Source organism: Lytechinus variegatus, chromosome 1 (assembly GCF_018143015.1).
Source record: "Lytechinus variegatus isolate NC3 chromosome 1, Lvar_3.0, whole genome shotgun sequence".
Lineage (NCBI taxonomy): Eukaryota > Metazoa > Echinodermata > Echinoidea > Temnopleuroida > Toxopneustidae > Lytechinus > Lytechinus variegatus.
This window is the reverse complement of record NC_054740.1, coordinates 74,882,411-74,898,569: the sequence shown is the minus strand read 5'-3', so window position 1 is coordinate 74,898,569 and position 16,159 is coordinate 74,882,411. Positions and strand designations below refer to the sequence as shown.

At 36.2% G+C, this 16,159-nt stretch overlaps 1 protein-coding gene across 3 annotated transcripts in view; it reads right to left on the bottom strand.

Annotated features, from left to right (window-relative positions):
• The window catches only part of LOC121422899 (DNA replication ATP-dependent helicase/nuclease DNA2-like), a 44,322-nt gene that overhangs the window by 19,884 nt on the left and 8,279 nt on the right, over window positions 1–16,159 (bottom strand). For all 3 annotated transcript variants that reach the window (XM_041618149.1, XM_041618157.1, XM_041618142.1), the window contains exons 5-17: window positions 15,772–15,897; window positions 12,703–14,276; window positions 11,900–12,045; window positions 11,183–11,251; window positions 8,603–8,764; window positions 7,790–7,814; window positions 7,308–7,370; window positions 6,197–6,282; window positions 5,219–5,341; window positions 3,553–3,676; window positions 2,878–2,973; window positions 2,330–2,447; window positions 726–927 (exon numbers count right to left, since the gene is read on the bottom strand). In XM_041618149.1, coding sequence (XP_041474083.1) covers window positions 726–927; window positions 2,330–2,447; window positions 2,878–2,973; window positions 3,553–3,676; window positions 5,219–5,341; window positions 6,197–6,282; window positions 7,308–7,370; window positions 7,790–7,814; window positions 8,603–8,764; window positions 11,183–11,251; window positions 11,900–12,045; window positions 12,703–14,276; window positions 15,772–15,897 — 2,914 coding nt within the window. The remainder of the gene's footprint in view (window positions 1–725; window positions 928–2,329; window positions 2,448–2,877; window positions 2,974–3,552; window positions 3,677–5,218; window positions 5,342–6,196; window positions 6,283–7,307; window positions 7,371–7,789; window positions 7,815–8,602; window positions 8,765–11,182; window positions 11,252–11,899; window positions 12,046–12,702; window positions 14,277–15,771; window positions 15,898–16,159) is intronic.

Sequence of the window (16,159 nt, the reverse complement as noted above, 5' to 3'; positions counted from 1 at the left end):
CGATGAATATATTGACCAACCGGTCCGTGAATATATTTTTCTACGTGTATCGCGCCCTCTTGTGGATTAGATGTTACCAACTACACGGAAATAAAATATGTGGGACTTAAGTATCTGGACTGGACTCTAACTTAGATCTATGGCTAGGCCTAAAACAAACTTGAGTTGATTAGAAAAGGGCCATTCACTGCATTAAAGTAGTAGTAGTAGACTAAAGTTACATCTAGATCTATACCAGTTCCATCAATCACTGACTATCGTAAACAATAGGCTGCACGCATCGTTAGGCCATTTTTATCTTCATCATTAAAGGCTATCTAATATAACAGATATTGACTGATGGGATGTGTAAAAAAAAACATTCTTTGGACCGCCTAAAGGATTAATATTTTCCCTCATGATCATATTTTCCCTCAGCGCTGCGCGCTTCGGGGAAAATATAACCCCTCGGGAAAATATAAATCCAGCGGTCCAAAGAATGTTTATATTACACACCCCATTAGTCAATATCTGTATAATATTTCATATTCATTTTCATGAATGACTTAATAAAAATAACAGGATAACTAAATTTAAATTGCAAGATATCTGTTCATGATGAATTATTTTTCTTTGATATTCACAGCTCTTCATCTTGCAATGCCAAAACATAATTGACAAAAATTTGCGGCTGCATTGATGAAGAGAGAGAAACCTGTGGGGCAAGAAAATTTGGTACAACATACTTGTGAAGGCTGCTACAGGCTTGGAGATGGGCGCATCGCTTACAGGAGAAATCATCACGGATTGGTTCTGGGAGGACAGGAGGGATGAGATTAGGTTTAGTTTGGGATGGCCAGTCAGCTGAGGAAGGGGCAGTGGATGTGGTTATTGACCTGGCAGTCCGGGAGAGGTAGAAGGCTAGCTGGTTACGTAGATGGATGAGCTCTGTGAAGACAAAGCCAAGGGATTTGGAGAGAAAGATCATTAAAACTACAGTAAACTTTTTATAGTTTTTAGGTTTCCATTTTAAAGAAAACAATTAGGATTGGTATCATTATTGCAACCTAGAATAGGAAAAAACAAAAACACCACTAATTAATATCATTTTCAGCAAACACATGCATTCATTAGATTTAGTGATTTTTTTTCTCTAAAAAATATGGGGGTAATTCTAGTCTACTTAAATAATTGGCAAAAGTACATTGTGACTTCTACTACTACTAATAATAATAGCCAATTTTTATAAAGCGCTTTTGCCAGAATGGCCCAAAGCGCGTTACAGCATATTATTACCCCGGTCATTGGATTCATTTCAATCAAGCACTAAAAGTGCACAATTTCCACTCCCTGGGGAGCATTCCTTGCATACATCGCAGCCACATTATGGCGCTGGCAAAATCAAACATACAATATTTTTCGCATCCTACGGGGTACCCATTTAGCACCTGGGTCGAGAGTGGCAAAGTGTGGATTAACGCCTTGCCAAAGGACGCTAGACCGCGGTGGGATTCGAACACACGACCCTCTGTTTACAATGCGAGAGTCAGAACCACTACACCACGGCTCTTCCACTATTGTCTTTGAGGTAACTATTCGCCTAAATACTGTTGATATGTATTTTCAATCACATACAGTATAATAAAAAAAGTATGTTAACAGTATAGAGAGAATTTCCCCTGTTATCAGTATGGCCAAAGACACTACAAAGGGAAGACTGAATAATCAATAGTGCACTTAATGGAGTGCTCGGGTAGAGCATTTCACAGCATGGAGTAGGTAAACCTTCGCCAGCCTTCACGTATCGCCATTTTTGGTCGTGTACAAAACATATAAGGGAAATGGTTGATGGATGGAGGAATAGACGATTTTTACATTTAAAAAAATCTTTCAAATTTGTTTTTCTCACATTAGAAACAAATAAATTTCAGGGGTTTCTGAGTAATAAAAGGGGGAATCATTTCTATCTCCGCCCTTGTGCCCTCTCCGAAAACCCTTCTCATTTTCCCCATATGTTTTATACACAGCCGCATGCCGATGTGCGATGGTTCACAACCAATGCTGTTGGGCGCCCTTCCCCATGAGCGAAATCGAGCCTTTCAAAATAATTGCCAAAGTGTTTGGTCTATCCCTTGTACTGTCTTAGATATGGCTGTTGGGCATCATGGGATCTGCTTTGAAATAAGCATGTCAGTCCAAATGTTGGCAAATAGATGGATTGGCAAACCTTATTGGTTTAACATGTAATAAACACTTTTATTACCAAAGCAGTTAGCGAAGATGAGTTGTACCAGAGTGCTTAAACTGAATGTACATTTAACGTCAAATACCAGTGATTAATATTGAATACCTCTTTTATCCATATGGTTAGCAGGAACAGATTTCATTGCTGCTGTCTTTAGATAGAGAAGAAACCCAAGGTCAGAGGTCGTTTGAAGGTCACCTAGCATCAGACTGTACAGTATCAACTGAAGATAATGAAAATGCAACAAATGTATAAATCTTAATCATCATCGTCATCCTCATAATCCTTCTAATCTATCACCAATACATTCATTATATACGCATTTTTTTTGGGGGGGGGGTTGCCATAGGCAGATCCCCCCTAAATTTTTTTTTGCTTGTCCAAAAATTGTGGTGGCCCCCCCTAAAATTTTTGGCTTCCGCCGCAAATGGGGGTTGCAGCATGCAGACATCTTAACTCTTGAATTATGAATTCGAAAGAGTATTAAGTTATTGCAAAAAAGCTATGTTATTTTGTTTATGTACAGATTTCTATTTTATAATATATTGTATTTCTCATCTCTTATGCATGTATTTGAAAGCCATTGGAAGCTAGATTCATTTGTATGCTTGCTTTCATGGGTCATTAGAATAATCTCAAATCTTGAAAATTACCTGGCTACGATGTTCAATAGAGTTGGTCTCCCTGCCTGTTTTCAATTCTAGAGGCATAGCATGCTCAACAGATTGTGAACAGGATGGTCTGTGAATCTAAAAATAAGGATGAATGAACAATACAGACAGTATAATTGAATACTTTGAAAAGTAAACTCCGATTAATTCTAAATTTGTATCTTCAAGGACATCCTCCTACCTCTTGCTAGGATTTTCTAATAGCATTCATGTTGGGAAAAATATCTTATTGTTGAACCCTAGCATCTGTGGTGAGAGCTCAAGACCATCATCAAGCAGAGCAAAGGCCACCACAAAACATATGATTGGTAAATGACTCTATTTGAAATTAAACATATGTTTTGATGTGAGCATTGAGACATGAAATATTGTATTGTGCCTAGTTCTTAATCATAACATGAATACTGAAGTTCAAATTAATGAGAATGGCTTATAATGACCTCACATCGATTGAACTATGATTTGAAATAAATTTGCACCTTGCTTAAAATCAAAATGCATGAAATAACCTAAAATTTAGAAACAAGTATCCTTAGTCCTTTAGTTATATTTTCTAGGAAAATGTACGTTATATTCAAATTAATCGTGATCAACGAGCTGATACATTTAAACATGAAAATCACCCTTCACAGATACATCCTATCTATTAATTCTTACCTTGACCTCTACTGTAAGATCGACCTTTCCCTTTACACCCCATCTAGGGGACCAGATAGTCTCTTCAATGTCTGTGACCTTACTAACACTCATGTTACAATTCTCAGACTTGAAGGAGCCAGGCCTACCGGTGATGAACAGAAAGAAAATATTTCATATGAGGTCTTATAAAACATATGTTGCTTCTGTGCACTTTGGTATTAGCTCTAAACATGCCTGAGAAATATTCAACTCTCTGGCCCATATTCTGAATCTCACTTTAACCTAGGTCATGGTCTTTGTGCTAAATTCATAGGCAGCTAAAAATGCCCATACTTTGTATACATTTTATGTTTCTTATGTTAACCATTTATTTCCTCATGCCATAATGGTGAGGAAAACTATTTTTAATGATTTCCAGGCAGTTAATATTATTGATTCGAGTGTAAATATGATGTTAAATTGAACCTCTACTGTTTAGGGTTTGCATCACATTTTGCTTATCTCAGTTAACCCTAAATAGACTGGGCTATTTCGACGCCTAAAAAGACGGGGGGGGGGGGGGGGGGGGGGGCTGATTCAGCCCCCCCCTTATGATCTCGGCCGTTGATCGCGCGATCGCGACGAAAATTGGCACACGCGTTACCCATGGCATTATCTACAAAACTATAACATCAAATTCGGCAAAAAATCTCATGTCTCATTAATTATGCTAATTTATGCGTAAAATCATAAGTTTGCTCTAATTAATAAGATAATGCCCCTGAAATGCTAATTTTTGTTTCACATACTCTAGATAGGCATCTGATCAAATTGATTTTAAAAAAATTTCAAAATCAAATTTATTTTCTTATGTATTCTATTGTTTTCTAAATTTCTTATGTATTTCTTTGTTTTTCGACTTTTTGTTTTTTATTGTTTTTTCAATGGAAATTGTCGGGGACTTTATTTTGACCATAAACGAGATAAAATTAATTGATTTTAAGCAGTAAAAGGAAAAATAATGAAACATTTATGAATTTTGGTTAAGAACACTATTTGCATTGGATTTGTACACAAATTCACGTTTTTGAGTAATTTTGGGTCTGCATGCACTTACGAAATGTTGCGTAATTTTGGAACCGCGTACCGGGGGTCACAATTTTGGTCTCAAAAGTTGCGCGAGACTTGAAAGTAAAAAGTCAGCAAGCGACGCAGTCAAAAAAATTCGCGCAGCAGATTTATCGCGAAAAATGTCGAGGGGCCCCAGTCTTTTTAGGGTTAAACCACAACTTAAGACCAGAGTTCAATTCAACTAGAGTCTAGAATACAGACCTATGGGATAAATATGTCTTTATTAAATGGTGCAAATATACAACTCTGGCATGTTAATAAGCTGCAATAGCTACAATATAAACTTCATCATTAATTGTAATTTCCATGGTTATGCCAGATTTTGATTTAATAGCTGCAATGTTACCAGTACTTGCTCTTAATAGCAACAGAAAGTAAATTGAGACTTCAAAATTTGCATAACTTTCTCATTTTATAACATATTATCATGTTACTTTTATTATCCAAATCACTTTTCTTAATTCTCACTTTGAAATATAACAGATTTTCCAATAGAGCTCGGTTTCTTTAAAAAGAAAAGGATCTATATTATGACGTCTCTTACAAACACTGCCTCATAAAAGGAAAGTCCTACCATTTGATGTCAACATTGCCTCGAGGCTTTGATCCCAGATAGGAATCACTCCATCTTTTAATAGTATCAGCATATTCTTCTACCTCCTCTAGCAGGTTTTCCTCATCTACTTTCAATGAGTACCTGTCCATTAAAATTAGATTTAGGTTATTGGATAACTGTATTTCAGATTGGAAACTAAATGGATTCTCAACTGCATGCAATCAAATTTATGCCTCCGCCATTTCCAGATCAAGAATATACATGAATTACACACCCATTCTCTAAAATCTTCAAAGTGTAACTTCTGTGACCTGTCCTTGAACCAAAAACAAAAATCAATCACTTCATCATCGCTCAGATATGCATTAATGAATAAGATTGAAGTTAAACCCTCAAATGGTACTTCAGTCATCACGAGAACAAGATATTTTTGAGTATATGGCCTGATTGAGTATTTGCTATTGACATTTTGACCAAAATCTAATAAGATCCAATATGCAAACATGAACCAAGTTGGGGATTCAACCTTTAGTTGTTATCGCAAGAACAAATTATTACAATGCATACAATGAATTCTGTGCCCTTTGACCTCATGACCCCCAAATTTAATCAGACCATTGTCCCTCCCATATCCACACACAAACTAATTTGCAATTGATTCCTAAAACAGTTCTCTCATTATCACTAATTGAAAATGAGACGGATGGACAGCTCAAAGACAAAATGCCTCTGGCAATCACCTTCAATAAGCAGAGGCATACAAAGCTCATTCTGATCTTTAACATGGTATCAAGATATGTGAATTAATTAGATTATAAGTGCATATTTGAAAGTCTCGCACTGTAATAATTATGGGAAGTACTTTGTTAAAGAGAAATATCTTTACATTTAATAATAATATTAGGCTCCAACAGCTATAGTCAGGTGGAAACATATCTTGCAAACTGAATGTTACACATTGTCGAGCAGTGAAGTAATGTGCACACAAATACTCACATGTCACAGAGGAATGCAGGCTGCTTGAGTATATCACGGGCAATCTGCATTAGTTGGGGTTTTTGAAACTGATTCTTCAAAATGGCCTATATAAAATGAAAGAAAATAGATTTTAATTGTTGAATACTCAAGACTGAAAAAAATTGAATATATGTCAATGAACATAAAAAATGATTTGAATATGAAAAATGTAATTTCTACATCATAGTAAAATTTGTATGTTATTTTAAGGTATTAAGTTTATTAATCACAAATGATTGTAATCTTTGTCGTCATAAATCACTGGTGACTCACAGGTATAAATTTCACAGGGTTTAATCCTAAACTTTTTTAATTATGACAAACTATGAATTTTTGTCAAAGTTTATTAACTAAGAGAGTCAAAAGGGGCCTAAGCTTTCGATCCTAGCAGAATCTTCTTCGGAGGCAAAATGACAAACATATAAGGTGGAACAACCACAATATAGACCACAGACATTCAACAGCAACACTGGAACAAGGAGACAAGGGGCATTAGTGCGAAGAGATGACCAATCAGGTTAATGAAGGGGATGAAAGAAAAGGAGTAGGCAGACACAAAGGGAAGTTAGTGTGAGTAAGGCCAAAGAAAGACCTCAAGCCAAGAGGGATTAAGATAATGAGGCAGGCAACATCAAACAGGATCTGGAACAAAACAGTGATAGAGGGTATGAGGAAGATATGAATAACAAGAGAATTAGTGAGAGGTGGGTCAAACAGGTAACAAAGAAAGGCATAATAAACTGGTGCATAAGAGTGGGGAAAAAGGGAAAGAGAAGGGAACAACTGATAATGTGCAAAAGACATAAGTATGTGTGATAGAGCATTAAACAAACTAAGAGAAGAAAGTAAGTGTAAAAAGTTTATTAACATAAAGTGACTTACAACCTTAAACCCAAGACCTACACTGTATAAATTTCTATTCATATGACTGGTGATAATTGATAACATTTATTTTCAAAGTCAAGTATCTTTTTTTTCCATTCCAAATTAAAAGAATGACACAGAGAATATGTGCATGTACAAGAAGAGTACGGTATTGACACGAATCTTTTCGTAAATAGAGATAAAGAAAAGATGAGTTGTAGCTGACCTGATCAAAGACTTCATGAAGCAGAGACCCAAGAAGCATGGCACGATTCCCTCTCTCCAGTCCCTGAGCAATCAAAACAGTGACCACATATATATATATCAATATTACAAATGTACTTGAAATGTGACATGGATATACATATAAGGAGTATTAGGAGTCGCATATCTTCAAAATTGAGGACTTTGGTATCATTTTTTTTATAAGGGTATGGCAAATACAGTACAAATTTGATAAAACTTTAGATTAAGTTCATACAATTAACCCCTTCCCCCACAAACTTATTTGAATTTTTTGAAATAAAATCTCACAGTACATCATGTAGCATGTCAGTATGATACTAGATGTCAAAATAAAATAATGCTAAAAACATGAAGCACAACAAAGTCAAGGTGCTCAAATCTAAAATAATTTCTCTACTTTTATGGCCCAGCGACTATCCTAATGCACAGACATATATATCCTGGAAGAACAAGAGTGTTTACCTTAAAATTTTCACTCAAGACAGATCTGCAATAAAGAAAGAAAGAAAGAAAAAAGATTACCCGTCAATTCCTCATTTTGCAGTGAATATGTCACGTAATTGTTGTCATGTGCATCAAGTTTCAAGAATTCATGAAAAAAAATTTCTTAGATTTCTGATTAAAAATCTGTTCATTTCTCCAAGACATTAAAAATAATATAATCTTTCTTCCGATACATGCATCACCTGAACTGAATTCTCATCAGGTGTGCATTAACATTAAACATGTGAGATAATGATTCATTATCTAAAGCCGTCCTCACACTGTGACTCTGACTGGATTTTAATGAAAACTGATATAGGAAGGAATAAAGAGTTCAAGTTGTAAATTGTACCTGACAGAGATCCTATATGGACATCCAAATATAAACATTAACATTGCTTTCAATTCTTGGGATTCAGGTTGGAAAGCAAAAGAAAATACCAGTCGGTGCAACAGGTGTGACAACATAATGATTCTTGGCCTTTTTGCAATTTTCTAGAACTAGATGGGCCATAGCACTTTCAATCTCCCATATCAATATTGCATTAAAAACACATCACATTTTATTTTTTAAAATCCAGTCGCAGCCACACGCAGAGTAAGAGGTGAGCTTACCAAACTAAATGCTACATAAAGTCAAGTGTTGGTAGTGACCTCTCAAATCATGAATCCTATAGCCAGATTGTCATGACTATCTAATCATCAAACAGTGTTGTCTAGTAATGCATTAACCCTTGTTATTACCAATATGTATTACAAACACCTGTAAAACAGGTGTCATATGCCACTAACCTTCTCATACACCTGATGCTGTTTGACACTGCTGTTCCAGTGAGTAAATGATCAGGGTTGATAATAAGATAGCCTGATTGGTTGTTGAGCTCACATATACCATCAGCATTGAACGTCCCATGTATAGCTACCACCATACCCTCTTCAACAAGGGAGTCTTGCCTGAGATACAAGCAAGAATATACAGCAATTCACTAGCAGGTTCTGCAATTTGCACCAGTATTTTAATGAAAATAACAATTTTCATTTGATCAAGAGTACTCGAAGCAATTCTCTTTATAGCATAAAGTGCTATAACCATTGACACAGTATTAGTGGCCAATAATCCATGACAGCAGACATGTATATCACAAATGGGACTGTTCGATAATGAGTATTTGGGTATTGTACTGTCATAACAAGTGAGCTGTTAAACTGCAGAGATGTGGGACATAATCTGGTGGGTGTTTCATAAAGCTGTTCGTAAGTTAAGAGCGACTTTAAGAACGACTGGTGATCATTTCTAGTGGCAAATGGTATATTCATTGGCGATGGTTTAGCGCGTAATGAAGGTTCACCAGTCGTTCTTAAAGTCGCTCTTAACTTACGAATAGCTTTATGAAACGGCCCCCAGGCTTCTTTGGCTTTGCATAACTGATGCACGGCTGTATAAGGGTGAGCATGGGGGGGGTGTCAAGTCACAATAAATGGATGCACTTGACATCATTACACTATTTCCCTTCCCTGATGAACTGGATATAGATATCTTCGATCAGCTCAGAAAGATCTTTTAAATTGTCCTAGTGTTCACACCAAGTTTTTTGGAGAACGATCCTTTGCCCATGCTGCCTCTTCACTTTGGAATACCACCCCATCATATGTAAAGAACTCTTCTCCACCCAAGTTTAAATCCACTTTGAAGACATATTTATTCAAAAAGACTTTTATATGAGTTAGTGCCACAATTTCCAGCAAATTTCTCATCTTTTCATTGCCTTTTCTGTCTCCTTCAAAAGCGCATAGGGACGTATTCGGCAGTGATATGCGCTATATAAGCATGTTGGTATTATTATTAGATAATTTCAATGTGTAATGAATCTCATTCACTGACAATCTGATGCGCTACTGTGTACATGTATGTAGTATTATAGTGTAATCAAACATGTAATCATTATTGAAGATTACATAGTAGCACACATTTCCCTTTGCATAATCTGACCAATGTGGTTATCATTATAAACCACATGCAACTGGGAATTCAAACTGCAATTTTAAAACAAACAGCCAAGATTTGAACAAAAATATCAAAAGAGCTATTGTCATTATACTTCAAGAATTGATGCTACATTTCAGTATATAAGTTAGCAGGGAAAAAAATACTTTTTTTTAAGGAGCCATTTTTCAATTTCCAAGAGCCATTTTTTAATTTGCTAGAGCCATTTTTTAAATTAAAAAAAAGGAAACATATGTCATTTGTAATTTTCATTTTACACATGTTGAATTTAAAGCATTGTTTGTTCTGTTTTACCAACAAAAGTAATGATTGCAATAATGCCATTTGTTTTATTGGGCCATCTGTACTATTTCTTTTACTAATAAAAGTAATGAATCACATACTTTATAGATATATATTGCCATTTGTCTTTATTCAATGCTATTGTGAAAAATCTGATCATCAAGTTTTTAATATGGCTGTGCGAGTGATCCTGAAACTTTGAAAGAAGAGATAATGAGAGATGTCTAGACAAATGTAAAATAATACATGAAAGGCTGGTATTCAATTTTTTTTTTTGTACAGTATCCAATAGAAAAGAGAACACTTCTCATGGATTTTGATTAATAAATAAGCATAATTTGGTGTGCAGTTTCCTTAGGAACAAATGCTAATTGCTTCACATGAGAGGAGCCTGAAACAAACTGATCCCCTACAACTACCCCTTTCCGACGGGGACCGGAGGCGGAGGCGGAGGTAGCAGCATACGACCGACGACAGGCCTGACAGAAGACAACTATGGATCCTGAACTGCGTTCGATGCTAAGCCAGTCCAATTTCCATGATTTTATTGTTGATTCCTTTTGGAACGGCTTTCTTTTACATCCTGCGAGTATTTTTTTCGATGAAGATTTGTCTGCGAGTACGACGTGATCTGGCGGCGTCGACGAGGCCGGAGCCGGTGCTTTTTTTATTAGGAAGCGCTCCATGTTTTCTCGATCTCCGCGTCATCTCGGCCTTGCCTAGCCTCAGCTCAGTCGATTCGGCCCGGAAAACGATTCGACTAGCAAACAATCCCGAGCAATCCATCGCATACTGATCGCATACTAGCGCTCATTGCGTTGAGCTTTTTGAAAGTGAATGGTACATTACGTGCACGTTATGGCCCACGCACGAAGGGAAGATGGCGGAGTCGGACGTATGGACGAGCTAGTATCTGTACCAAAGACACTAGATCTACTGTACACGTACACAACTTCACAAGATCATGGGAGCGATTTCTTTTTTCCCGATCGCTCTCTCTATAGGGTTTGCGAGCGCGATTCCGAAGCTTACGGGAGCGAAATCGTTGGCAGTTTAAAATCCATCAAGCCATCTAATAATCTTACCATGTGTCCTTGAGGATGCAGAACTTCTCACTTTGGTCGGACATACTCCTTACACTCAGCTTCTTATTACTGGTTTTAATAAAATGATAATTAAACACTGACATGAATCATCTATCAAAAAATAACACAAAATGACAATGCAACGTATCTCTGTATGTAGTGGTAGTGTAAGCAAGAAAATTGGGAAAGTATTAAATGCTAATTTTACAGGCCCAACATTGCAATTGTTTTACATTAAAAGTGAACAATGAAAATAATTATTGTCAGTTTGTACATGTACCAGTGATTACAATTTTTGTTTAGTTTATTACCTGAGCTCTGCAACACAAAGGTTTTCAATCAATTGCTAAATATGAATGACCAATCAAGATCATCCTTGCATGCGCACTCTGTTTAAAATAATTATGATGAACAAATCAGTGCGTTTTTTTCATATTTGCAATTCGTCTAAAACATTTGTGTTTTGGAGCCCTGGTCTCCATTCTCAACACAAGACATCTGTGTAAATCAAATATATTAAAAAAATATAATCTTGGTCAGATCAAATTGGCACATTATCATTATTGAGCAAATTGGCACATTATCTGTATTCAATATGAGTTGACATGCCCAAAACAATCGATTTCTTATTTTTTCCCAATAATTTTAAAGGGCTGCCTCTCCTTCCCTAATGATTAGTTGCACAAGTTCTGATATTTGCATTTCATCTGCCCTTACTTGATGTGGTCCTGAACACCTGTCACCACGTATCGGCAAAGGTCAACAAGAGGTTGATTGAGCATGCTGTCTGCTCCAGGTTTCATCTTGAATGGTGAAAACTCACGAAACTTCTTATCAATATTGGAAATTGCATTTCCTTCAACCTAGAAAATTAAAATGAAGTCATCATTTAAAGATAAATTATAATGGACATGAACCTATTTCTATGTTAATGTTGTCAAACTATCTCTTGAGACAAATACCACCAGTGGATCATCCACAAAAATCAATCATTTGAAGCCTAAAATTAGTTTGAATTCTTCAAAGTAGCCACACTTTTTTTCATCGCTGCAATTATTGATTACCGGTAATGAAGTTAAAGAAAAAGTATCTTTCACGGGCCGCAGAAGCGGAGCGGCTGGGGCCTTCAGCCCCCCACTTCTTTCCAAAACCATAAACAAAATCGGAAAAATGACCATATGATGGTGATTTTTTGCATGGTCAGCTTCTCCCCCAATTTGAAAACCGTTTCACGGACCCTCTTTAGTACATGCAATTTGCCAGTGTGTAGATTTGAAGTTTAAATTGCATTTAAAAAATTCTATTGTAATATTTCCGAACAATCATTTTGGCATTGAATAAATATTTGTACACTCTTCTCATGCAGAGCTAGACTCTGAATGATAATCTATGTTATACTACTTATATTAGGCTTTTCGTTATTTATGAAAATGAATTGTGTAGTCTATCAAAGAAATTGTGAAGTAGATTCAACACACAATTTTATGGGATGTTGACGAACCAGGAGTTAAAACACTGACCTTGCCATCTTGCACGTTATCCAATTCATCTAAATTGATGCCATCCAGGAATGAGTCATCCAGTCCTTCTAAGAGGGCAGCTGTTCCTGGACTGCTGATGTTAGTTCCATGATCAATCTTTCCACTTTGAGTTTCACTTGGAGTACTGAAATCCTTGGAATCAAATGCTACAGAACTACTAGTATCCTGCATGATGTCTATTTCCATAGCCTTGGATGCTGTTTTATCCATTTGATGGGCATCTAGATGATCTATACATGTAGGTCCTGTCTGACCATGGTCCTTGGGTATCTTTGCTGCCATTGTACTGGTAGCTTCACTGGAACGAGCAGGTTTATACAATGATTCCTCTAAACTGACATCATCATTAATTACTCCACACTCTATATTCTCCTGCAGAATACGCTGTTGTTCTGAAGTTAAATCATTTTTACTGGCAGTGTAGGAATCATATTGCACTCTGTGTTCTTTTTCCTGAGTCGATGAAACTTGTAAACATGAGCTCTTTACAGATAAAGTTACTTTCTCAGAGATCAGAGACCCTGAAACCTGAGGATTGATCTTTTCCGGAGTATCTTCTACCATGGGGCAGGTGTCTGGAATGATCAATGCATCTTGCTCACTTGCCAGTTGTGTTGGGCAGGAATCTGGAATGACTGAGATGAACTCTTCTGGCTCTTCTTTTGGAGGACAGGGTAGCACTTCGTTGGCAAGATGACTGTCAACTCCATACTCTTCAAGGAGAGATTTCTTAACCCTGTCTTTTCTGTCATGATCCATGTCATCGATGGTGCATACAGAATCCTGGAATCGCTTTGAATATGGGGAGTTTCCTCTGCTAGGTGATCTCTTGACAGCTCTGACAGTTGTATCCAGCAATTGCTTCTGGACTTTCCTTGATAGACTCAGCCGTGATGTATTCTTCTTTGAGGAGTTCCTTACCCTGCACACAGCTGGTTTGATCTCCATCCTATTTACATGACGATCCTCAAGTTCTTCCATTCGGTTGTCCACTGCTTCTATCTTACATTCTCCATTTTCTAGTCCAGTAGTTGGTTTTGGTAAAACCTCTTTACTAGACTTTGCTAACTTGTTGCCTTTTCTTGACAACCTGCTCAGTTTGTTTGATGGCTTTATTTTGATATCTCTTTCACTAATAGCAATCACATTCTCTTCTCCAGAAGCACTTGATTCCTTTTTGCCTATTGAGCAGTTTTGATCAATCTTTCTATCATTCTTTACCAAAGAGCCTTTTAAATTCACTTTCATCTTTGGCAGTTCTGCATTGGTGGCTCGGAGAAGGGGTACAGGGAAACTCCCAATGTCTCTTCCATATTTTGATTTGTTTGAGGAGTCCTTCTTGCTGAAATCATCTACTTTGAAGGTACTTCCTGAGATATCGCTACTGTGATTGAGGAGACTGGTAAATGGCCTCTTCTTTGGAATAACATTGTCTGGTGTGTCTGGAATGATGATTTGTGAGAAAGGAGAATCATCTTGGTTGTTAACTGCAGGTGGTGACTGGAAGCAATCCCTTGTACTTGACTGCACAGATTCTGGGGTTGCTGGTATAACTGTTGACAGTTAAGTAAAAATGGAGAAAACAGATAAAGCAAAACCTAATGAATGCATTTTATTTGAACAAATTCAGTATATTTCTGTAGCCTTTCATAACTATTCATTGAAGGGAATCAACCAAGATAGTATTCATAAATGGTTAAATGTTGGATCTGATATTTCTCCTTTATCAAGATGGACATTAGATATTAAGCATGTACATGCAAACCCAATAATGGGTATTCACACATGTACAATATAAGACGAGCTCAATCAAGTAAAAAAAGAACACACACAAAAAAAATAAAAAAAAACAGAGACAAATAAATTATTACAAAAGCCTTTTAAATGGTGAAGAATATACATGTTCTTGCTCCACTTTTTTTCTTCAAATATATCCCAACTAAAAGCAATAGTTATTTAATGCATTTTTAATGGACTTTACATACATGTGGTTAAATGTATTTAGACAAGAGATAGCATAGTGTGTACACTGTGGCGTTACAGCATAGTATACATTTTTTTGACCACCTCGCTAGTGTTTATTTTCAAGTCTCGTGCAATTTTTGAGACCAAAATCATGACCCCCGGGTATGCGATTCCAAATTATGCAACATTTCGTAAGTGCATGCAGACTCAAAATTGCTCAAAAACATGAATAAGTGTACAAATAGTGTTTTTAGCAAAAATTCATAAATGTATCATGATTTTTCCTTTTACTGATTAAAATCAATTTCATCTTGTTTATGGTAAAATAAAGTTCCCAACAATTACCATTGAAAAAAACAATAAAACAAAAAGTCCAAAAGAAAGGAAATACAAAAGAAATTTAGAAAAAAATAATATACATAAGAAAATAAATTTGATGTTGAATTAAAAAAAAAGTGTATTAGAATTTAGATTAAGTTCCTATAAAGAGTCTGTGAACCAATCATTAGCATTTTAGTTATCTAGAACAGATTTGTTATTTTATGCGTAAATCAGCAGGATTAATTAACTATGAGATTTCCACAGAATTTGATCTTATAGTTTTATAGTTTATGCCATGGGTGTAGTGATCGACAGCCAAGACCATGGGGGGGGGGGGCTGATTCAGTCACCCAGTCTTCTTCAGTGTCGAAATAGTTCAGTCTATTTAGGGTTAATATACAGTAGTGTAGTGTAATACTGCAATGGCATTCACATATGTCATTTCCCAGACAAGTGATTTGCTTTCAGTAAAATTCTTTTCTAGAATTCCACACCATAAGTAGTTTCAATACCATACTTTTTCTGTATTATTGATTTTATATTTTTTGTTATTGTTTGAACATCTTTTGTGTCATTATTACCCTGTAAATACATCTAATGTAGTGTAGTGTAATGCAGTAAAGTGAAGTGTAGTATGTTGCAAAGCACAGAATGATAAAGTGAAGTGTCTTCAGGGAATCAATTCTTTCTTTTCTTATTTATCCAAATATCAACATGTTGTCTCTCTCTCTCTCTCCCTGATCAGTTACAAACAAAACACACCTAGAACATCTTGTGGGTCTATTATAGGCAGTGATGAAGCAGGCTGTCGTTTGAATTCCTTGGCAGGTGCAATAGCAGCAGGCTTCTTACATACAGAGGATTTAGGGTCTTTCTGCTTCTTAAAACCTACATGAAGGAAAAGGTCTTTAAAGTGCATAATATGATAATGATACATTTTTATGGGTGCAGTTTAAATTTTTGTGAGTAAAAAGCAACAATTCGACTAATAATAAATTCCATTTACAAAGATTGAAAAAAAAAAGATCAAAAGCTTTGAAAGTCACACAATGCTTGTACAAAATGATTAACTAAAACAAAATACTTCTTGGGCGTTGTGGCGTGCGCCTGTAATCCAAGCTGTGGGAAGGTTACAAATTGATGCAGAGGT